Below are 24598 nucleotides of genomic sequence, written 5' to 3'. Positions count from 1 at the left end.
AACACACACAAAAAAACTACCTACAAAATCTATAAGAAGCTATAAATCACTTGGCAGAGGTTGTAAGGTATTACCATGGTTTACTTCACTGTGAGTATAGTAATGCAGTAAATGTGCTTGACTTAATAATTCAACACATCGTTTCAATCCAAAGGGTTTTCCCTTTAAATATAAATGCGGTCTATGTCATATTTCAGCAGCTACAGTAGAGAAAACTGTGTAAGTAAAGACAGATGGTTTATTTATAGAGATAAAACTCTACGCACTTTAATCCATCAAATCTCTACATGATCACAGTATTTCATCTCTTATCAGAGTCATCTACAGAGATCTGATTATTACACTGCATGCTGTCTATAGCACAACTATACTGTTTAAATGTGACTTCAAGTCACTTCAAATCTATGTGACTTTAAATCTAGATTTGATTTAATCTGAATTATTTTACATCATGAGATTTAAAGGGATAGTTCACTCAAAAATTTAAATTATGTCATCATTTAATCACCCTAATGAGTATTTTATTTTGATGAACACAAAAGAGATATTTTGATAAATGATGGTAGCACACAGTTGACTTCCATAATATTTGTTTTTCCTACTATGGAAGTCAATGGGTACCATCAGCTGTGTGGTTAATATCTTCTTTTGTATTCATCAGAAAAAATAAATTCATACAGATTCATAACAACATGAGGATGAGAAAATGATTTGAATTTTCATTTTTTGGTGAACTAAAGTAAGTTTTCACATTTTAATAAAATCATAAGCTTTAATAAAGTAAACTGGGCCAGATTTGACATTTAGTGTAAGATTTCACAGTGACAGCAGAACTGAAGACAAACATTTCTCATCTTCTCCAACATGAAGGCTAATATTAGACATAACACTCAATATGATCTGCTGACGCTCTTGTGAGACTTCTCAATGAAAACTTTATGTGACAGTAAATCTACTGCAATATGATGCTCTGTGCCGTAAACACCACATCACATTGAGAACCTGGACATACAAAATACAATAAATCTGTGTTATTTCATCTGATGGATCTTTATCCTGACACAGATTCACAGCAGTAAGAACGGTGAAGCTTTAGAAACGATGACCAATCATTGCACAGCGTCTGTATGAAACTGACAGCAGCTGGAGTCTTGATGAAAACACAAGTGACAGATCAAACAACAGCTATTGGCCAAACACTTAAATCACTGCAAAATACCTTTCAAACTACATTTACCTTCAACAGGACAAGAAATGAAGTAAAGTTAATAAGCAACAGCTGCATGACCCACAAAATCTATTTGGCATAAAATCTCTGAATTATAACACATTTCTGCAGACTGTTTTCATACTGTAGTTGTTATATGAATCACAAATGATTATTCATCATGATTAATTATTATTAATGTCACACTGCAGGAGCTCAATGAGAGCATCAATGACAGAAGAGACTTAGTCTTATATCTTTATTTGACTTTATAATATTTGCTTTCCTTTTTTGTGTCATCTGCTAACATCTTTTGTTTCAATAGGGTCTGAGTTGCTTGAGGTTCAGGTTTTCATGAATCCTGACAATAATAAAGAGATGGAGAGAGTCACGAGGAAAGATGGATGAACATCACACTGCATCTCTTATCATTACATCTTTTAAAGTTAAAGATCAATGTAAGATAATAAGCATCTCTCTGTTAGTGTTGATCTGCTGTTACAATGATGTCTGATGTGTTAACATCCATGACAACAATGCTGTCAAGATCTGTTATTGTCAAGATTTAAACTGAAGGATCTTATAAAAGCAGAAGTATTTTTAACTCAGCCCATGGTTATGGTCTCCGGTCTTTCTGGATTTTATGAATAGCACTGAACATTGCACACTGTACTGTTATCTACTCTTCATTATTTCACGGGGCTGTTGAATGCTTTATTCTGATTGGCTGGGAAATGTTTAATGGGTGTTGATTATTTTTCCATAAACGCACACCTGCGCTGTCAAATGTCTTAAAGGGGCCATGGCATGAAAATTAGTCTTTTTCCATGTTTAAGTGCTATAATTGGGTCGCAAGTGCTTCTATCAACCTAGTAAATGTGAAAAAGATCAACCCATTAACTTAGTTTTGGTAAACCGTTCTCTGCAAGCACAAACAAAAATAGGTTGTTTAAATTTGGCCCTCTTTATGATGTCATAAGGAGCTCTTATTAGAATAATACCGCCCCTTAATCTGCACTATCCAATCACAGCACTGACATTTAGTGCAGAGAAAAATTATTCACAGCACAATTGAGTTTCAATTGCAAAAAAACACCATCATTGTGATCAGTGTTTGCACTTCATCAGCTCATTTGCATTTTAAAGGAAACACCGAAAACGACACATTTTTCCACACACCAACAAAGTGTCAATTTTAACATGCTATAATCAATTATCTATATGGTATTTTGAGCTAAAAATTCACATGTGTGCTCTGGGGACACCAAAGAGTTATTTGACATCTTAAAAAAGTCCATTAAAATAACCATCAGAGCAATGCTTGTGGTAACCGTGGTATAAAAGTAAAAGGTAAAAAATAATGCACACCGACTGTGTAACTCTGCGTCGCGTCATGCCACATTACCACCTTGGGTGTGCATTATTTTATTTTATAATTCAACGACCTGTCGTCAATTATTTCCTTACCTATGACTGTATAAACACATTTTTACAGATTTCTAAACATGCGTCCAGACAATTATTGATGCCCAAAGGGACAAAATGACCCTGCGTGTGAAACCCAACTAAAGTCATTTATTTCTACACAAAACATCCAAAAAAGATCCTGTGAAAATATTACCTTGATATCTTTCTTGTTGACTGTAAGATCATGACAAAGTGTGAAATCAATCCTTGATGCTCCAAATCCAGAAGATTTACATTTAGGCATTTAGCAGACGCTTTTATCCAAAGCCACTTACAAAGATTAGAAAACAATAAAGCCATTTGTCATAGAGAATAATCTCAGTTAAACTCAGACATGATTGAAGATAAAGATGCTTTAGGTGCTGGATGAGATACATTTACATCACAGTGAATAAGATGAACACAGGAGATGAATGAGAAGTGTGTGGATTCTCACGTAATGAACGAATCTCTTCACTTAAAGCTGGACTGAATCATTTTCTCTTTTTATTCAGTAAGTGTAATCTGTCACTTCAGAAATCTAAACCTGACACATACACAGAGGTTTTTACTCATTATAGCTTTAACTCGTGACAGCACCCAGTTCAGAATTAATGATCATATAAGGGAACGATTCACACTTTTGGCTTTAGTTTGATTATATCTGAAGCTTCTCTTATAACACAAAGGTCATCACACATAGACTTTAATGACCAGCGAAAAACTCCACTTGATGACTGAACCTGGAGATGAAGAGATACAAACATTACAGCTCTGAAATCTCAACTAAAATGATGTCTAAATATCACCAAAACTGACTTATAGAGAAGCGAGAGAAATGTAAATAAGAAAAGAAAAATTATTCCTTTAAAAGCATGTTTTCAGTCTTTACACAGACACAAGATAATCAAATATTGTGCTCTGTTGTGTTTTATGGGTCAGATGTTTTTGGGTTTACAGGTGTTGAAGGAAATGAGTTTTGTCATACTGCTGATGACAGACAGATTTGATTCTGCCCGACAGAACAAGAGAAGATGGACGATTCAATTTATTAGACGTCAAAGTTTATTTTTGCAGCAGATCTGTGTGTTTCTTTATATCTTCACTTTGGACAAAAACCTCAGACAACACCATAGTATTGGAGTATTTTCCTTTTACATTAATGATAAACACAGAAAACGAGTTGTAATTCTTTTGTCTGCTATAGAAAGAACGTTCACGAACACTGAATGTACGGTGTGTTTATCAGCATTCTGCACATGGTTATTAGACTGCTAAGCGTTTAACGAAGCTCTTTATTTTGCAATGAACATTTAAAACCTGAGACAAAAAAAAACCACAACATGTGACTGAGCTGTTTGTGTCTGTAGATAAAGTGAATGAAGCTGTCAGTAACGCGTGACACTGTCTGTCAATCACCTACAACACAACAACAAACCTTTCAGCATCTCTCATCATGTGCTAAGTGAGTCTGTTTCCAAGGCAACCTGAGCTCGTGATCCATCCCCTCAGGGTGCACGCTCTGGGCTTTTTCATTTGATAGAAAATATCTTTTCAAACAGAGCTGTTGGGATTAGACAGGACAGGAGCTGTAATATCTTCAGTGATTACTGATATGAGATTAATGAATTAAAAACTATTGATGACCGCAGCACAGGTGGATATATTTTAAGTTAACAGATTTGTAAGTGTTTGATCTGTCATGTAATACATTCCGATAAATAATAAAAGGAAAAATAATCATAGAACGTGTCATTTATACATATTCATGCGTTGCTCTTTACGGCAGTGGCGGCTGGTGCCTCCTCTTTCTGAGGAATGTGTTCGGGGTGTAATGTATGTGGCTCGTCATGTCAAAATCTGTTTGGTACGTCATGTGAACCTATGTGCATCGCGTATCATGTCAAAATAAATGCCTGCTGCATACGCATACACATATTTTGGCATGACGTGCAATGCACATAGGTTCACATGAAGCACAGAACACATATTTTGACATGACGAGGCACACACGTGACAATGTTTTGACAAGTTTCGCGTTCGTTCCTCCTCGGAAAAGAAGCCACTGCTTTACAGACTCTTGTATATAATTTATATGAGAAAGTGTATGTCTATGTTGTGCATCCCTCACATGGTCACCATTTTTTTATTATTTTAGCATAAAAACATAAAAATAGTCAAGCAATGCAATTTAAATATTAAGACGTCATAAAAGCTGCATGCATGATAAATCATGCAAAATGTTTGTTTAAATCAGTTTTAAAAGGACAAGTCAACTTCTGTACAGTATTTAATTTCATCTGTTTTATCATTTAAAGGGGCCATGGCATAAAAATCTGACTATTTCCATGTTTAAGTGCTGTGACTGGGTCTGCTTCTATCAACCTAGAAAATGTGAAAAAGATCAACCCAGTAACTTAGTTTTGGTAAATTATTCTCTACAAGCACATGAGAAAATAGTTTGTTGAAATTTGGCTCTCCTTATGATGTCTTACTATAATAATACCGCCCCTTAATCTGCACTATCCAACCACAGCACTGCCCTTTAGTGCAGAGAAAAAAAGAGAGAGAGAAAATAATTCACAGCACAATTGAGTTTCAAAGGCAACAAACTGCTCATTTGCATTTAAAAGGACATACCCAAAACGGCACATTTTTGCACACACCTACAAAGTGGCAAATGTATGTGCTTTGGGGACACCAAAGATTTATTTGACATCTTAAAAAGTCTTGTGCCATGGCCCCTTTAATATTGGGGTTATAACACAAGCATCCTGCTGTTGCTATGGTTACCGCATCCGTTCAACGCTATCGTGGTTCAGCGCAATATCGTGCACAGATTAATTTATAATCGAACTTGTGTCATTGCTAAAACGTCGTGTAGACGATCTTCGGAAAGTTTTACTGTATGAAATAAACACAAACATACTTTTACGCAAGTCAACCAGTTGCCACCTCAACACCAATACTCTTTCATTTTTCTTTTAATTGTCAAAGTTCTCTTATATTTTCCACTCTTAATTTCGTGTCAATTAACACCAGATTAACAATCCACGCATGACTCAAAACTGTGGAACAGTTGCGCATGCGCGCAAAGAGTCGCGGAGCTGAACTCGGTCAGTCATTTGAAGACATCTCAGCACAGACAAACGCACAAGACTCTTAAAGCTCTGAAATACACAACGTCCTCACGTGCCATCTATTATTACAGCCTAACAGGTTATTCTCCATCCATCTGAATGTGCTGCGCTTTTATGAGCTTTGGTTACCGCCGCGTCTCTTCATGTTGTTTCTCTGACTGATCGGAATCATGAACATCTGGACTCGAGCGTTACTTTTGTGTCCATCTGAGAAATCCTGCAGATTTGGTTTAGTTCGGAAGAAAGACGTGTCGGTGTTTGGAGCGCGTTTCTGACCCTGCGCGTCCATGTGCGAGGACGCGCACAGCCAGAGGAATGACTGCTTCTATTAAACTCCTAACAACTTTACTCGGATGATTTATAGAGATGCACAAGTTATTCAGGTATGTACTTTAGTTGTCCAGACACAAGTATGTAGTGTTGTAAACTGAGTGCGCCATCGGTGAGGTAGAATGATGACATTTATATCACATTCATCTATAAAGAGCATCAGGTGCGTTGCTATAGCAATAGAGGAAAAATCTCTCAGCACTTCATGATGTAATCTCATTTAAAGATTCGGTTCTATTTGATTCCATTTCATTCTGTTTGGTTCTATTTAATTCAGTTCGATTCGATTCATGAAGTAGAGCAGAAACGGGAGAAATGATTCACTCTAAATTCTGCTGGGTTATTTTTAACCCTACAGTGGGTACATATTGGACCGAACACATGTTGTGTTATAAAGAAAACCTTTGGTGGGTTGTTGTGAACTATTCATGAGTTGAAACAACCCAGCATAGGTTTATTTATCAACCCAACACGTGTTCGGTCCAATATTTACCCATTGGGTTAAAAACAGCATAATTTAGAGTTATTTAAAGGCTGTGTGTGTGTTGTGTTAAAAGGGACATTTCACAAGATTTTTACACTTTTAAGACTTTTTAAAGATGTCAAATAAATCTTTGGCATCTCCAGAGTACATATGTGAAGTTCTAGCTCAAAATATCATACAGATCATTTATTATAAGATGTTAAAATTGACACTTTGTAGGTGTGAGCAAAAATTTGCCGTTTTTGTGTGTGTCATTTTCATAATACATAAAGCACCCAACACCAGTATAAAATAAACGAACACTGACTCGTGCAGATGTAAACTCTGTGTTCAAACATATTTTATTTGTTTGATGTTTAGTTAGAGAAGAATGGGATTAGTTAGGACTTTATCTCAGTAGACAAACGATATAAGGTGTCCTATTCGATTCTTGTGATGATGTTTGTAAAGTGCAGTATACACGCACCTAAAGGATTATTAGGAGTGCCTGTTCAATTTCTCATTAATGCAATGGTATAATGGTGTGGGAGATGTTTTCTTGGCACACTTTATGCCCCTTAGTGCCAATTGGGCATTGTTTAAATGCCACGGCCTACCTGAGCATTGTTTCTGACCATGTTCATCCCTTTATGACCACCATGTACTCATCCTCTGATGGCTACTTCCAGCAGGATATAATGCACCATGTCACAAAGCTTGAATTGGTTTCTTGAACATGACAATGAGTTCACTGTACTAAAATGGCCCCCACAGTCACCAGATCTCAACCCAATAGAGCATCTTTGGGATGTGGTGGAACGGGAGCTTCGTGTCCTGGATGTGCATCCCACAAATCTTCTTCAATTGCAAGATGCTATCCTACCAATATGGGCCAACATTTCTAAAGAATGCTTTCAGCACCTTGTTGAATCAATGCCACGTAGAACGTAAGGCAGTTCTGAAGGCGAAAGTATCCAACACAGTATTAGTATGATGTTCCTAATAATCCTTTAGGGGAGTGTATATTGTGGTTGAGGACTTACCCAGGATGTCGTTGTTGATCTCTTATACCTGCAGCATTTCTTGGCAAATGTTGTTTCCTGAAAAATTGACAGTATCAGTGGGGCTGCACAATATATCATTACAGCATTGACATCGCAATGCGTGCATCTGCAGTAGTAGTCACATCGCACAACATACAGAGCTTGTTTTTCAAAAGAAACACTATTAAGGAGCCCTTTGCCAGTCGTACACTCTTATATAAGAAAGGTTTTACACGGCAGAAGAAAATCATAGATGTCTGTGAGAAATTAGTGAGACGGAGGTTTATTCCTTTTAAACTGAGCTTTTACACGTCATCCAGTATTTCTCATTTCGCAGGAAAACCTAACATTGCAATCTAAGTTTCCCTCCAGTATCGTCCAGTCTTAGTGTTAGTTTATGGTTATAAAATTCAACATTCCTACAACATTAGAAACACATCTCACAAAAACACACTCATGTTGGGGGTTAAGGTTTTTTGTTTAGTGGATCAATCACAGAATAACATCATTCATTTACTGTATGAAGTTTATTCATTGGTGTAACACACTTGTGTTTTGTGTTTCAGTTTAACAGAAGCGAACGAGTATGAAAGAGCATCCGGACACGAATATTCATCTACGATGTCCCCCTCGGATTTCCTGGATAAACTCATGGGAAAGACGTCAGGTTACGACGCACGCATTAGACCCAACTTTAAAGGCAATCAATCTTACATTTACTACAATATTATAAACAGCATTTTTTTTTGTTTTAGTATCTCATATTGTTTAGATTCAATCTTTACTAACACTTTACTAGAGAGGGTTGAACGTTTGCTTTGCTTCACATGTTTCAGTCTTAACACTTTTTTAAGTTACACTATCTTGATGTTTGCTGGGATGTGTCTATATGCCAACTACTCAGGATCTTGAATAAAGTGACCCATAACTCTTAAACATTTCTGGGTTTAATCATAGTGATCACCATGCAAAAATCAGAAAGTAAATAAAATATATATTTTTTTAATTTCCATGATTTATGTTTCATGGGCTTTTCTGTATGAGAAGCAAAAATAAATAAATGAATAAATAAAAAGAAACAATACATTTTTTTATTAAATGTAATACTGAAGAGTAAAAAAGGATGAATGTTAATTATTTGTTACCCAAAATAAAAATATCTAGTTAGAGAAGAAGTATAGCATATATGAAGTGTTCAGATGCAAAAGCAGAAATGTGATAATAATGATATTAACGGAAAGTTTTGGGCACACGGGCTTACTATACATTCATCAAATACTTTAACATCAAACCCACTTAATGTCGGCCTCAGGCCATTCAGAAATAACGCTTTGATGGCAGAATCCATTAAGAGTCTGATAACAAAATGCTCATTTACAAGAAAACATGTCAGACACACAGCAGGTTTTGTATCTGAGCTCTTCATATATATTCTGGAAATTACTCCATTTTTTTTAAATGTAATAGTAAATTAGTAAATATTTCAGAGTTATGTGTGTGATTTTAACAGTGGGTTTGTATGTAAACACAGATGATGTTCAGAAAACATGCGGTGCTGTGTTTGTCTATAGACGGTTTTAGCAGTAACAACATAAACACGCGGCTTTCGTGGTCATCACGTAACTTCCGGTAAACTCTGCGAAGAATAAATATCAACAAAGTCCTTTTAAAGTAGTTTATTAATATAAAAAGCAAAATAAACCACACATAGATTACATAGGAACCCAAAACATTTGATATTTTCAATGATGTAGTTGTTTAAGAGTTCAGTTTTAGCAACTAGTCAAACCATTAAACAAACAGAAACCGGAAGTAAAGTTTGAACCAGACGCTTTTCGCGTCACCCGATGAAATGATCTATATGAATGATTTAAGCCTCACTGTACATGCAGGCAGTCTGACTTTACTTTATTTGTTTTCTCTGTTTGAAGAAGCTGAATATTTCTGTCACCCCTCCCATTTTCTTTTTCTTTTCTTTAAAGCAGATGAATACCATGCGTCAATCGATGTCATTATTCAAGTCTGATTTGGTTTGAATGAGTGTTTGTTCCCAGGAGTGATTAAAACTCAATCTTATTATGAAACATTCATGAGGTTTAAAATACGTTTAATGTTTTTTTTTTCTGAGAACCTTACACCTTAATTCATTCTTCTCTGTTTGATTTGTAAATATAATGTCATGTCATGTCAGAGTAAATGACAGTCTGCTTTAAATACATTTTAGTATGGGAGCTATCAAACATTCACAGAATTAAATTTATACAAAACTGTTATGCTTAAAAATATCAATACAGAAAACAGCCTGAACGAAGAGATGAGTTCAAACATTGCTGGAAATGCTAAATCTTGTTTTTAATTTGCATTACAGGTCCTCCTGTAAACGTTACGTGCAATATTTTTATCAACAGTTTTGGCTCTGTAGCAGAGACCACTATGGTAAGTTTTTCTTATACTTTCATAAAACATATACTACTTTGTGTACTGTGTTGGGTTAACCGAGACAAGATGCTGCCCTTTTATCAAAATGTAATAACTCTCTGTTGGCTGATGTCATAAATGTCTCTGATCTCTAAGCACCTGTCACGTAGAGATCATTCTTACCATCCAATCAAATCCTCATGGATTATAAAGGGTTAATTGCATGTAATTATAGTAATTTACTATTAAGCCTAAAGTGTAAGTACATGTAATGTGTAAGAAAGTCTACCAAAATCACTTAACATTTCTATATCATGTTGATCTGTTCTGCTGGAGTTTTGTTTTAATAATTCAAACAGTAAATTATTTTGTGATTTGCTAGCAGGGCCAGAGTTCAGATTGATTTGTTTAATGTTTGAAGATATTCAGACCCTTCAGGGCTAAACAATTACCAGTCGAGGTCAAGTCTCATTTTTCTTTACTAAAAAATACTACAGCAGCCCAAAGTTCAAACCAAAAGGATTTCAAGAAGTTGATAAACACAAAGAAAGATATTTTTGGCATTACACATTTAAAACAATAATTTTTCATATTTCATCATTCTGACAAATCCTGACACATTTTGTTGGAAAGCTCTATGAATGTATTTTGATGATATAAATTTGCCCTTTGATGATAGAAATTTAGTTGTGACAGTCATTTTGTTAAATGTAACTCCCCTTGTAATTATTATATTATATCAATACCTTTTTTCATTAATAATGATCCTGTGACAGTCATTTATTAATTCGTGATTATGCAGCAAAACGTTGACACCTAGTGGCCTTTGTTGGTAAAACCACTAAAAGTGTAACAAAAACCCTATTGAATGTGATTTTTACTTGAAATTTGGATCAGAACTAGTTGAGACACTTGGCCTGATTTTCATAGCAATTTGGGAGTAAAACATGTTCATTTTTATGGGTTTTTAATAGAAAATATATACTTTATTGCAGGGGTGCCCAAATGTTTTCCTACCAAGGGTCAAAAATCAAACCAGGCTGAGTTGCCCTGACTCTCCTTATTTATAATTTTCTAATATTTAAAAAATAAATAAGCAAACATTATTCTGTTAATGCATAACTGCAAATTTATTTTTAAAGGTAACGGTTGTAAAAAAAAAGTCATTTTGCCAATTATTTTTTAATTTCCTTATAATCCACCTCTCCTTTATTAGCTCTATACCAGCGTTTGCTAAGTTCTGTGATGTATACACCTTCAAGCATGAATGTACATAAAAAATTCACTTTAATTCCTTGCATTTAATTTCAATTAACATTTTTGTAATGTACAAATAAAAAAAAATGTTGCATTTTAGAAAATGTTTAATTAAAAATCTGTAATTTCAACAACGTCGCATACCTGTGTGTGATAGGTGCGTAGGTGAGCAGGACAATGTAGTCTTGATAGCAGCAAAATAACACTATCTACTTGCAAATAAATACAATAAGTTTCGTTCAAATGAATACAATACTTTACAATACGTTTCGATCATTTGATCTTCTTCAGACATCCATGACTGAAGAAGATTGAATGATTGAAACGTTGCAACTTATTGTATTCATTTGCAAGTATCTCTTATTTTGATCATTAGAAATCTGTGTCAATGATGTTAATCCTTTTTCTTATCTTACGTGGCATGACGGGCCAACACTTTAAAAAGGGTTAAGTAACCAATCAGAATGGGCTTTGAAAGTGCCTTCAAAAAACTTTATCATAAAGTGAATGAAACAATATGAGAAGAACTAAAGCATCTCAGACAAACTGTCGAGGGTCATATTTATATATATACGGATTTCTATGTGTGCCGTTGTCAAATGTAATGTTAAGCACAATGATTCATTCGAATGTGTGATGATTACATCAAATAATCACATTTACTACAAACACAATACAGCAAATCATGAATGAAAACTCTGAGCTTTATAGAATTTTACAATAGTTGTTCTAATGCAAAAGTATTCTTTTATTTATATTAACAAAAATATTATTAATAATTTCATTATTATGTTTTAGTGCCTTTCCAAATGGATCACAAAACAGCTGAATAGTTAAATGAATGAAACTCATACAGTAGTTATGAAAGACTGGATCGTTGTGCAATCTTATTAGTTTTCTTTGAAAAATAAAGTCTGGCTCATTCATTCATTCAACACAAGAGCTTCATCTAATAACATTTTTAATGACAAGCCGTTTCTCTGAACTTTAAATAAAGGCTAAAAGAAACTGAATTGATTCCTCATCCATTAGTGCTGTTAGAGAAACATAATGCAGAGATGAATGAATACCGATGAAGTCTTCTGTAAAGATAATGGTGCAGGTGCACGTCACAGTCAAATGCGTATAGTCAGTGTCTGTCTGTGTTATTGAAACTAAAATCTCCAAAACTCTCAAGATTTCATTTCAATGTCAAATCAGAGATTCAATAAAAACAGTATTATGCTTCTTCAGCTTTGATCAATATAAAGTATAAAAATGACAAACTCAGATCTGTATTACAAGTTGAATAGAAACTGACATGCTTACTTTGTGTATCTCACAGGACTACAGAGTCAATATCTTCTTAAGGCAGAAATGGAACGACCCGCGATTGGCCTACAGCGAATATCCGGACTCATCCCTGGATCTGGATCCGTCCATGCTGGACTCCATCTGGAAACCCGACCTGTTCTTTGCCAATGAGAAAGGAGCAAACTTTCATGATGTCACCACAGATAACAAACTCTTGAGGATCTTTAAGGATGGAACAGTGCTGTACAGCATCAGGTATCACTTCTCATTTTAGCACACGACTACAAACATCAAAATCAACTCGTCTGTGAATTAAAAAATCTGCTCAGACCAAATGATTTCAAACAATATGTTCATGTTTGATTTGTGACACTGTGATAATGAACTTAAACAGTGATCAGGTCTCCTTTGTGTTTATCAGTATGTGTTTTGATCAGGTGTTGTTGTGTAATAATGTGATTCATGAATCACCAGCAGAAGAAGTTTGAATAAACTTCAGCAATACTCCTCATACGCCAACAGCAAAAGCCGATGAAACAGAATAAAGTTATTCTCAATTAAATCTGACTTCAGTGTCTCACCTGCCTGAAGCATGTTAGGATGAAATCTTCACAGTCCAGAAATTCTCTCCAAATCAAATCTGAGACTTTCTGTCCTCTGATTCTCATTCATGTTGAGATAACCAGAAGAATCATGCAGATCATGAATATTCATTCTTTAACCTGTACATCCATCAGAAACATCAATCATAAAACCTGTGTGCAGGTGTAACAGAGACAAAAGATTAGTTCATCAAATACTGATTTTCATCACTGGATTTGTTTAGTGTTGGGTTACTAAATAAATCGCTTTTTGGGGGGCTAAATTACCACATAAGCACAAAGATGCTATGGGACAGTTTAGTGAAATCATTTTTGAGAAATAAATCTTCTCTGAGAGGTGCTGCACATTGAGTTAGCTGTGCAAAAGATTGGGAACAAATGTGTACCTTATAATGCACTGCAAGTTAATCTGGATAAAAGCATCAAATGCATAAATGTGATGTAAAATGATAACAGTGATGTTCTGGGTGCACAGATGTTTTATAATGAGAGTTTTACTGTGAATAAAATCAGATTTGACACATGATGACATGCAGATATTTGCTGATCAAGTCCTTCCTATACAGCTGCTGATATTTGATTTGTTTAAGAAAGAACGAAAGACTTCTTGTTAAGGTCTATTTTTAAACTGTGACCTAGTTTTACAAACACGTTTCTATTTACAGTATAGACATGAGGTTTGATACAGCACTCAATAACATCATTATCATCTCATGCATTAGTCATCATAGTGTTCACACGTGTGGCCCACATCAGCTGAAGAAAGACTTTAAATACAGAAAACAGAATAATGAACACGTGAATGTCGGGAAGAAAGACTTTAGTCTCTAAACAGCATACAAAACTTACAGAAACTAGTCAAATATATGAAAGAGTACATTTTTAGTAAATCTGCCTGCTTTGAACATGACAATAATCTCAATATCTCTCCTATAGACGGTTTCAGCAGCAATAACAAGGTATTTGTTTCAGAGATGAGTTTAGGCACTAGCCAGACCGAAAAATAAATACAGAGCGGAAGTTCACTTCAGTTTAGGTGCGTAGCTGTGAAGATGCTCATGCGTCCAATGAAACGTCTATAATAAACTAAATCTGAATATCTAATAGCAAACTATGACAAACCCAACAAATGTTTTTCTAAAGAGGTGTGTTTGTTTACAGGTTGACATTAATATTGTCGTGTCCGATGGATCTGAAGAACTTTCCTATGGATGTTCAGACCTGCACTATGCAGCTGGAGAGCTGTAAGGATTCAAACTGATTCAACTTCATGTGTTGAGATGAATTTTATTGTGTGACTTTATATTGTGTGTGTTTTTGTTGTTGTGTTCAGTCGGTTACACAATGAATGACCTGATATTCGAGTGGCTTGATAAAGGTCCGGTTCAGATGGCTGATGGTTTGACTTTACCACAGTTCATTATCAGAGATGAGAAAGATTTGGGTTACTGCACAAAACACTACAATACAGGTGAAAAGATCAGGATCATTATAATAATATACATTATCAATCAGTCCTGTCATGCATTTTTATTTCAATCTGTAAATCAAGTCCTTTTTTCTCCTGTGTTGTTTGTCAGGTAAGTTCACGTGTATCGAGGTGAAGTTCCACTTGGAGAGACAGATGGGATATTATCTGATCCAGATGTATATTCCCAGTCTGCTCATTGTCATCCTCTCATGGGTCTCATTCTGGATCAACATGGACGCGGCTCCGGCTCGGGTCGCGCTCGGCATCACCACCGTCCTCACCATGACGACCCAGAGTTCAGGCTCGAGAGCTTCACTGCCAAAGGTCTGAATGAATAACACCAGTAAAGAGAGTCTGAATATTGTTGATGTTAAAGTGACATTATGGGATGCATTTTGCCTTTGACACTTTTGTTATGCTGCTATAGTATTAAAGTTGAGAAAGACTTCAGATACATCTTTTATTATTTTGGGATAAACAAGATGTCAGTGTGATCATGACAGATACAGGGCAGTTCTTGAGTCAGATTGATCCCAAAATAATTCCTCATTTGTGGTTTACAAGGAATAACTACAATGTGTGCTTGATCAGCTAAATATACAAAAATCTAAATCCTCTGATGTTAAATTTAGGTATTTGGCTTTTATCCAAGTGGCTTAACTAGGTGTATATTTATGAGTATGTGCTTTTAAACCAATGAGGACGCAATGCTTTACCACTGAGCCATACATACATATAATTATTAAGATAAAATAAACATTTAAAGACATTTACGCACCTCATTGTCCATTCAAACCCTGAACTCTTTCCTTCTGAAACAAACAAACAAAGAAATGCACAATGAGACACGAGCTGCTGCTTTTCAATATCTTGTGCATGAAGAGAACGTGTTCATATAATGAAGCCTAAAAACATCATATGGCTTTTATTCACAAAACTAATATCAGATATGAGCAACAATCACCAAACACTTGACAGTCATTCGGTCTGTATTTACTGTAAATGTCAAATCTGCTGGATTGAGACTGAAGATTAAAGCTGGATCATTATAATGATTTTCAGACACGTGTTCAAATTCATCACCTGTGTGCCGCTCTATGTCACAGATTTGCATGAAAGAGATGATAAATATTTAGTGTCAAGCTTTCTGAGTCTTTATTCAAAGCAACAAAAGCTGAAAACAATTATCATCATGGTGATTATCATCACTTTTTTATTCTGTAACCCATCACACAAATGATCCTCTGCCTCCAGCGCTGCTTTTCTAATGAGATTTCACTTCTAGTTTATTCTGTCATCGATCAGTAAACCTCTGAATGTGTTGCTAACTTAAACTAGAGAGATTAGTTTATAACCACCTTGCTTTCATTTATTCTTCACCCTGCACATTGTAATCATGTCATTATGTTAATCTGATACTCTTCGTGAATGAACGCAGTCATTAGTAGACAACCAGTAATCTGATAATCCCCTAGCACAGCTTTCATTACAGGTCAGGTTTTCTCTGTATGACTATACGCTTTATCTTTATTAACAAAATACTATTACAGTCATTCAGCCAACAATTGGATGATGTTGACACTTTGAAACATTCACGTGATGAGAAGATGATGTTTAAATGATCACTTTTAAAGACTCAATCCGTGTTGTTTTGACTTCTTTCAGGGAGATTTTAAGCTTATTTAAGGACAGATACTCACAAACTCTCATTGTAATATATTCATGTTGAACTGCAAATGGTGGTTCCTCTGACTGAAATTAAGGTATTTTAGATGTTAAATAGTCATTTAAATGAAATATCAGACTACTAGCGAGATTATTACTAGTAGTGAGGATATATGATGCCACCTTCAAATGAGATGATGATATTAACTGAATGCTCTTGGCACGTATTATACATTCATCAAATACTTTCATTCAAATCTGCTGAATATTGGTCTCAGGCCTTTCAGAAATACCGGTTTAATGGCAAAATCCATAAAACATCAAAACATATTTTAGCAAAGTCCTCTATGTACACAGAAGATGAATTGCATGAACAAAGATTTTAGTTGTCAAGCTGCAAGAGTTTTTTACCCAGTTAAAGGATTAGTCAATTTTCTTTAAAAAAATCCAGATAATTTACTCATCCAAAATGTTTCTTTGTTCAGTCGAGAAGAAATTATGTTTTTTCAGGAAAACATTCCAGGATTTTTCTCATTAAAATGGACTTTAATGGACCCCAACACTTAATATAATGTAGTTTAAAATTGCAGTTTTAAAGGACTCCAAACGATCCCAAACGAGGCATAAGGGTCTTATCTAGCGAAACGATTGTCATTTTTGGCAAGAAAATAAAAAATATGCACTTCTAAACTACAACTTCTCGTCTAGATCCGGTCCTGAAAGCACCAGCGCGTCCTCACGCAATACATCATCACGTCAAGAGGTCATGTATGACGTATGTGAAACTACACCCCAGTGTTTACAAGTGTGTTGAAAGAGGACCTTTCTGATGTTGTTGTATGTGGAATGATACTAATTAATGTCTTTGTGTCAGTTTATTGTTTAAAGTATTCCGCAAATGTGCGTTTCATATATTTAACACGTGACCTTTCCACGGCATTACGCAATTACGTGAGGTCGCGCTGGCGCATCACGGCACCGGAGATAGACGAGAAGTTGTGGTTTAAAAGAGCATATTTTTTATTTTTCTTGTCAAAAATGACAATCGTTTCAATAGATAAGACCTTAATGCCTCGTTTGGGTTTGTTTAGAGTCCTTTGAAACTGCAATTTTAAACTGCATTTTTCATTAAAGTCCATTAAAATGAGAAAAATCCTGGAATGTTTTCCTCAAAAAAAAAACATAATTTCTTCTCGACTGAACAAAGAATGACATCAACATTTTGGATGACATGGTGCTGAGTAAATTTTTTTTTAAGGAAATTGACTAATCCTTTAAAGGGCCATTTCACCGATAGGAACATTAATCTTTATGGAAAGTGAGTCATATTTGTAGTCAAAATGTAACATAAATGTAGAATTTTGTGCCTATTTGACAGAGAAACGACAAAATGTGACTTTAGAGCACATTTGTATGAAAAACTACAACTGCCACTATGCACCACAATGCACAGCTCTGCAAGCCACTCCCATTACTCGGAACACGGCTCAGACATGCTATTATGTACATAAATGCCACGTTAGTAAAACAAAGAAAATAGCCACCACCACTGTGTCTGACTGACACCAATCATGATTTACTTTTAAACGTGATGTTACATTGTGGTACACACAATAACACTCTGGCCTGGTGTGTAGCAAAGTCTTATTCAAACAGTAACGTGCGGTTTCAGATCCGCAGTACAAATGTCTTTCCAAGTACTTAAAAAAGTGTATGCATTTTAAATGTTTATTTAGTTTTACCAATTTTCTTTTTGTCTCTTGTTTACTGTAATTACATTTGTGTTATTATTGGCCTCACTGCTCTCACAATATAGACATATAAAACACCGCTCAGATATGCTATTGTGTACATAAATGCCACGTTAGTATAACAAAGAAGATATAAACACTCACTTTAGTCAGACGTCCGTTTATCCCTGCATCCTCCACAAAAACGCGTCCCCTGCATAATATCTCCACAGACGCGCTGCCTCAGCTCTTGGAGCTTGTGCTCGTAAACCGAAACACGTCTTTGAAATAAGCACGCGACCAGAAACATTCCCAAAACAAACGGCCTTATCCTTAGCTGATCCATAAATGTTAAACCGAAAGCACACGGCGCGAGTCCGTCCAAGCTTATATACTCCGCAGCGCGTCTGCTCTTAAACCGAAACATGTCCGTGAAATAAACGTTCCAAACGCGCGCAAAGTTCCTCTCTTGCATAGAAACCTTCACCAAACAAACGTCCATATCCTTATCTGATGCAGAAATGTTATAAAGAAGCCACACAGCGAGAGAACAGGCAAGCCTCTCTACGCAGCAGAGGCCGATGGTTGCTGCTTCTTCACCGGGCTCCTCTACCCAGCCGACGCCCAGGCTCCGGCCTACTCCTCGGGCTTCTGTTCCTACATCTGCCTCAGCTCTTTGCAGTATTGTGGCTCATAAAGGTGCAATGAACAGCGGATTAGAGCATCATGCTTGTAAAATCACCCTCTTCCATGTAATATTGATTAACTTCCACTGTTATTGTAACATGAATTCGGGCTCGCTCCACAACTTCTGTTTAGCTTAGCTTAGCATAAAGATGGCGGCTGGTCGTTTTTTTTCGGTCTGTGTTCGTATATTTTCGTAAGTCCCACCCACTTATCTGTAATTGGTCTGAAGCGTGAGTGGGTCCCACCCATAGCCCCCACCTTGGAAAAATGAGGAATGAGTGTCTGTAGTCTTTCACACTCAATAGAGATACAGGATTTCCTTCTTTCAATGACGCAAAATGACGATTTTTACATCATTGAAAGAAGGAAGTGCCTCACTGAAATCAGTATTTCTCCCCTCTCAGGGGAAACTGAGGGAATGGTGCACGACCATTCAAAAACATGACTGGGGTTCTAACGGTACAAAGCTTAATGCAAATGGGTGAAGTTTCCCTTTAAAGGAGGTTTACTGAAAATTACACTGTAAGCGTGAAGTTAAAACAACTTGGTCAATTCAACCTATTATTTTAATTTTGACTTGTGAAAAGTTGACATAACTTATTAAAAAAGGTTGAAATTGATTAACTTAATTTATAAAAATGAAATGTCGATTTGACAAAAATGCTGCAATTTTTACTATGAATCAATTTTTTTTTTGTCTTTTACCTTTATTCAGAAAGGACAGTGAAAAGTGACTGGAGATTTTTTAGGAGTGAAGATTTTTGCACTTAGAGGGTTTCAAATTTGTTAAATACCAATGAAGTGACATTTGTGAAAATAGGGCATTTTAATGACTAAATAATAACTTTATGTAAATGACTTAAAATGACTTAAAGGAACAGTATGTAGGATTGTGGCCAAAAGTGGTACTGCAATCACAAAACTTGTGGCTAAAACTGGTACTGCAATCACACAACTGGTGGCCAATACACAAAATGACAACATAAACATCAGTTGAGGGCTACAACTCTACTTTTTAAATGACAATATCCTGACCAGACCACTGTTGTCAGTGATACAAGTATTTGAAATGAAAATGATTTCTTAATGTTTGGTGACATATCAGGGCCATTTTATGACTAATTGATATACATTTCTTACATACTGTTCCTTTAAGACAGCAAAATCACCAGTGTTAAATCTACACTGCTGGTCTTTATATGGGTGCCACCTAACACTGTTGAATTTGCTGTGGACCTAAACTTACCAGCCTGATAATATATATATCTATATATCTCACCCAGTCCTCTTTTCATCATTTCATCTCTTCAGGTTTCCTATGTGAAGGCCATAGACATCTGGATGGCCGTATGTCTGCTGTTTGTTTTTGCAGCTTTACTCGAATATGCCGGAGTCAATTTTGTCTCTAGACAACAGAAAGAGTTTCTTCGCTTAAAGCGAAGACAAAGACGAAGGCAGAAGGTACAAACATTACCTGGGTTATTCTGACAGGCGTGTAATGATGTAACTCTTCAGATTCATTTGTTGCTTGAAGGCAAAATGTCTAATACTTCAAGTGAATGAAGAAACAATCACATGCCAGACAGCTTAGAAAGTTAAATGAGCTTCACAGCTAAAATGAATGAGTTTGATCATCTAACTGGCTGGGTTTCCATCCAAACGTGAAGCAAATATTTTCAAAATTTGCCAAAAGGAAAAACGTGAATTAGAAATGTGTTTTTTCCATCAAGCCTATGATGGTGGTATTGGTAACCTAGTACCCAAGAGTATATAAAACAAGGTATGCTTACAAAATGGAGACAGGACTGTATTTAGTTACAATCTGGCAAGTTATAAACTTACTAGCAGTGCAGCTTGTAATTGTGAAACTGAATGTTGTGTACAGAAGAAGGAATGCAGTTTTTGATGCAGGCACTAACAGCAAGGGCAATTACGACAAGGTCGAGCCCCATAAAGACAATGACAGCTGATACAGCTAGACATGGGTTTAATGTTCGCTACATCAGAATTTATTCAGCCAATCCGTTTCCATCTCCCATTATTTGCATTTACTCTTTTTTTTCATAAATCAAAAACCACCGCAAGCGAGCGTAAAAACTTTTTTGCCAATGAAGGGATTTTTATTTGAAATTTGGCATTTTCATCACTGTTTCTTATGTAATACTTCAAAATGTGCATAAAATCAGTGTGATGGAAATCCAGCTAATAAGGAGAACATTTACACACAGAGTCAAATAGAAATCACACACTTAAAAGTGATTCAATCATCTAAAACTCTGTCCACAAGCTGAGCTTTGAAAACATCATCCATACAGAGACGTCTCCTCTTGTGTCCTTCTGTTTAAATGGACTTTCAGTGATTTTTGTGTCTAAATATACAGATTGGCTTCACATGTGAAGCTAAATGAGCTAAATAATCCCAAAATAGACAAAAAACTGTAAATCCAAAAATGAAAGTATTGGCACCACCAACTCACAGTTTTGTTTTAAATCTGTATGAAATGTATGAAGACAATATGAGACCATCATCTCATTCATCTCCTTTAGTTTTATTGCAAAAAGAAACCAACAACATAAGGGTGAATAAATGAGGATAAAAGTTTTAGTTTTGCGTGATTTTCTAGTAAAAATGCACAAATTTTAGTCAGAAATGTTTGTAGCTGAAGGCCTGAACACCTGTGATGAAGCTGGATTAATAGATAGAGATTGAAGATGTGGTTACGGGCGGCTCATTAAACTGAATAAAAGCTGTTAATGATCCAGCCTTTAGGTTGTTTTCATGCTGAAATATATGAACCTGTTCTCTGGTTTGATAGCTCAATAAAACTCTGTATCATGTTCATCAGGAGGACGACTTACAAGATGGCCGTTTGCACTTCACGGGCTACAACATGACTTCATGTGTCAAAGATGGAAATGCGGTGAAAAGTCCTTCGACAAACAGCGTTCAGACGCCAACGCTTCTAAAGGAAAACGAACCCAACAGACGAAAGTTTGTGGACAGAGCAAAGAGGATTGACACCATCTCACGAGCGGTGTTCCCGCTGGCTTTCCTCATCTTTAATATCTTTTACTGGATCACATACAAGATCATCAGACATGACAGCCCCAGGAAAGTCTAGTTGTGTTGTGTTTGTTTGTTTGTTTCATGAGAGTGTTGAGCTTTAGAAGCTCCGTAGAAAGACGTTTAGACGCTTTTATTTTCAGAGATTAAATGTCATCTGGACTCTGTGGACTAACACCCACCCCATGTGACACTGGGAGATATTGTGTAGCAAAAAGAAAATATAAGACATTGAAGTAGATTTACCGTCTTTAAAGGATTACTCCACATGACACCCCCATGTCATCCAAGATGTTTGTCTTTGTTCAGTCCAAAAGAAAAACATTTTTTTTGAGGAAAACATTGCAGTATTTTTCTCCAGATAGTGGACTTTAGAGGCATAAGGGTCTTCATTATCACCAAAAAAGCACTTTTAAATCAGAACTTATGTAATGAATATGTAAATTATCAGATTTTTTTGTGAAAGTGAAATAATCCTTTAAATATACGGTGCATATGATCCAACTGAACAGAGCTATGGATGAAATGTGTTTTTCTACATATGAAAGGTAATGATCAATGTTTTATATGATTGTCTCTTAATAGTTTTTATGAATTGTATAGTAACTTTTTACTTTGAAGGTCGAGTAGCACATTACAACCAAAACACAATCTGATCTCCAAATATTAAATCTGTCACAGGACATCAGTCATATATTTCACCCCAATAACCCAAAGAAAAACCTGATGTAGCACTTGTGTAGCACAACAATATTATTATTATATTATACAGAATATATCAATCAAGAATAAACTGAGAATAAATAACAAAACCCAAAAGTCAAACTTACATATGCATCATGTTATGACAGTTTCAGGGAAATATAGCCAAATAATGTCACTACTCAATGAGTCCTAAACATAGGCCTTATTTTATTTATACTATACATATTTTATTTCTTTTGATTAAGGGGTGAATTGTGAGCAGGCTTCATTCTCATCTTTGAGGATTTGTTGGCAACAGCTTTGTTATCTTGAGTGTTTTTAAATGTTGACAGATAAAAACATGACTCTCTCATAAGACTTCAGTAATGATGTACTGTAGATGTGTCTCTTCATCGTGTCGTGGTGGCTGTGAAGTTAGTTTGTTTTGATATCAAGCTATTAAATGCTGAATATGAAGAACACTTCCTCGACTACTGTACACTACATACTACTAGGATTGTAACAGTGGGTTGTGGTATGAGATTTTCACAGTATCATAATCATCTCAGAAAATATCACGCTTTTGCAGTATATACACTATTAAACAATCATTGTTATTATAATCATCTGCTACAATGACCCTTAAATAAATTAAAACTGAAGGGTTTTGGGTTTAACATATCAAACTTTTTTATGAAATATAATCTTTTTATGGAACACAGTAAAACCTTAATTTAAGTATAAGTGCATATGTGACTCAATATATTTAGGTTCACAGTACTCGTATGCGTTTGAAAAAAGGCAATCGGTTTCCACAAATGGTTTGAGTTAAAGGACAAGTTCTGTATTTTACACTTAAAGCCCTGTTTTCAGATTGTTTATGGTGAAATAGAATGCTTTTGACTGAAATTTTGACATATGCGGCTGCCCCGAGAATTTTCGGGTGTTTGTGTTTCACCTCACACCTCTATAATGGGTTTATAGGTGCACTGGAACAATCCTTTCCAAAATGCATTTTAACGTGAAACTCAGCGAGTGGTCAGGGGTGTTCACTGATATGCCCACACAAAAATCGCCGCAAAAGATGCCTTCCAACAGGTGTTTTAGCATTCGTTGTTAACTTGTGGACCTATTTTTTCAAACGCCTCACACCCGTATATTCTTCCGTTGAGAGCTTGAATAATAAACACTCCAGCCCAGTTGGTGGCAATAATCCACCATTGCCAATTGCAAGAATACAAACGGGTTCCCGGCGCGGAGTAATACCGTACCTCACAGCCAGTGGTGGCTCGTGACTGCACTTCCGAGGATGCGCTAATTCATAATAAATGTTCAGATTGTCACGTGTGTGGTTCCCTTTTCCAAAATATGTGTCATGGGTGTGGAGAGTTCTTGTGTGCAATGCATCACGTGTTTTGTCAAAATAAGTGCCTGCTGGAGACGCGTCAAAACCGTTTATGATAAAAGAGACGCTCACATTCCCTAAATACATGCAAGACACTCACTTAACAGTAAACTCTGATTACGCATGAGATTGTGCGAATATCTGGCACACGCGAGCGTCTCTTTTCAAGTTCAAGGCAGCAGGCACTTATTTTGGCATGACACGTGATGCACACATGATCTCTTCAAAACACATATTTTGAAATGACGAACCACACACATGACAAGCTACATACATGTTGTGAAGAACTTCACATCGTGAGCTTTAAAAAAAGAAGTCACCAGCCGCCACTGCTCACAGCACATCTAAGTCAATGGAGTTGGCAAAAACTACGATAAAACCTGTTGAAATCCGTCTTTTGCAGCGATTTTTGTGTGAGCATATCAGTGAACACTCCTTAACACTCGGTGAGCTTCACGTCTTTGTAAACGAAAGTTTAATGCATTTTAGGAAGGATAGTTCAAGCGCACCTACAGACCCATTGCAGAGGTGGAGCCGATCCAAAAAACACCCGAAAATTCGCGGGGCAGCCGCACATGTCCAAACCTCAGTCAAAAGCGCTCCACCCCACCACAAACAATCTGAAAACAGGTCTCCAAGAGCAAAACACCAAACAGGTCCTTCAACTTATCTGGTTTTGAAACCTTTTGAAAA

General features: G+C 36.0%; 2 protein-coding genes across 3 annotated transcripts in view; one reads left to right on the top strand and one right to left on the bottom strand.

Moving 5' to 3' along the window:
• The first annotated feature begins 5624 nt into the window (after window positions 1-5624).
• On the top strand, window positions 5625-22982 carry glra2 (glycine receptor, alpha 2). Its single transcript, XM_055214641.2, has 9 exons — window positions 5625-6176; window positions 8196-8329; window positions 9998-10065; window positions 12629-12852; window positions 14361-14443; window positions 14533-14670; window positions 14780-14994; window positions 20064-20213; window positions 21599-22982. Exons 1-9 carry the CDS (start codon window positions 6160-6162, stop codon window positions 21872-21874), a joined length of 1305 nt encoding a protein of 434 aa, XP_055070616.2. The 5' UTR covers window positions 5625-6159; the 3' UTR covers window positions 21875-22982.
• fancb (FA complementation group B) overlaps window positions 14858-24598 on the bottom strand; it is a 25149-nt gene continuing 15408 nt past the window's right edge. The window contains exons 10-11 of one of the 2 annotated variants that reach the window (XM_055214635.2): window positions 15449-15482; window positions 14860-14996 (exon numbers count right to left, since the gene is read on the bottom strand). The gene's annotated coding sequence lies outside the window, so the exon portion shown is untranslated. Of the gene's footprint in view, window positions 14997-15448; window positions 15483-24598 lie in introns of both variants that reach the window. The other variant, XM_055214636.2, reaches the window with a different exon arrangement.

Source organism: Misgurnus anguillicaudatus, chromosome 17 (assembly GCF_027580225.2).
Source record: "Misgurnus anguillicaudatus chromosome 17, ASM2758022v2, whole genome shotgun sequence".
In the NCBI taxonomy this organism is placed as follows: Eukaryota; Metazoa; Chordata; class Actinopteri; order Cypriniformes; family Cobitidae; genus Misgurnus; species Misgurnus anguillicaudatus.
This window is presented reverse-complemented; position numbering and strand designations above follow the sequence as displayed.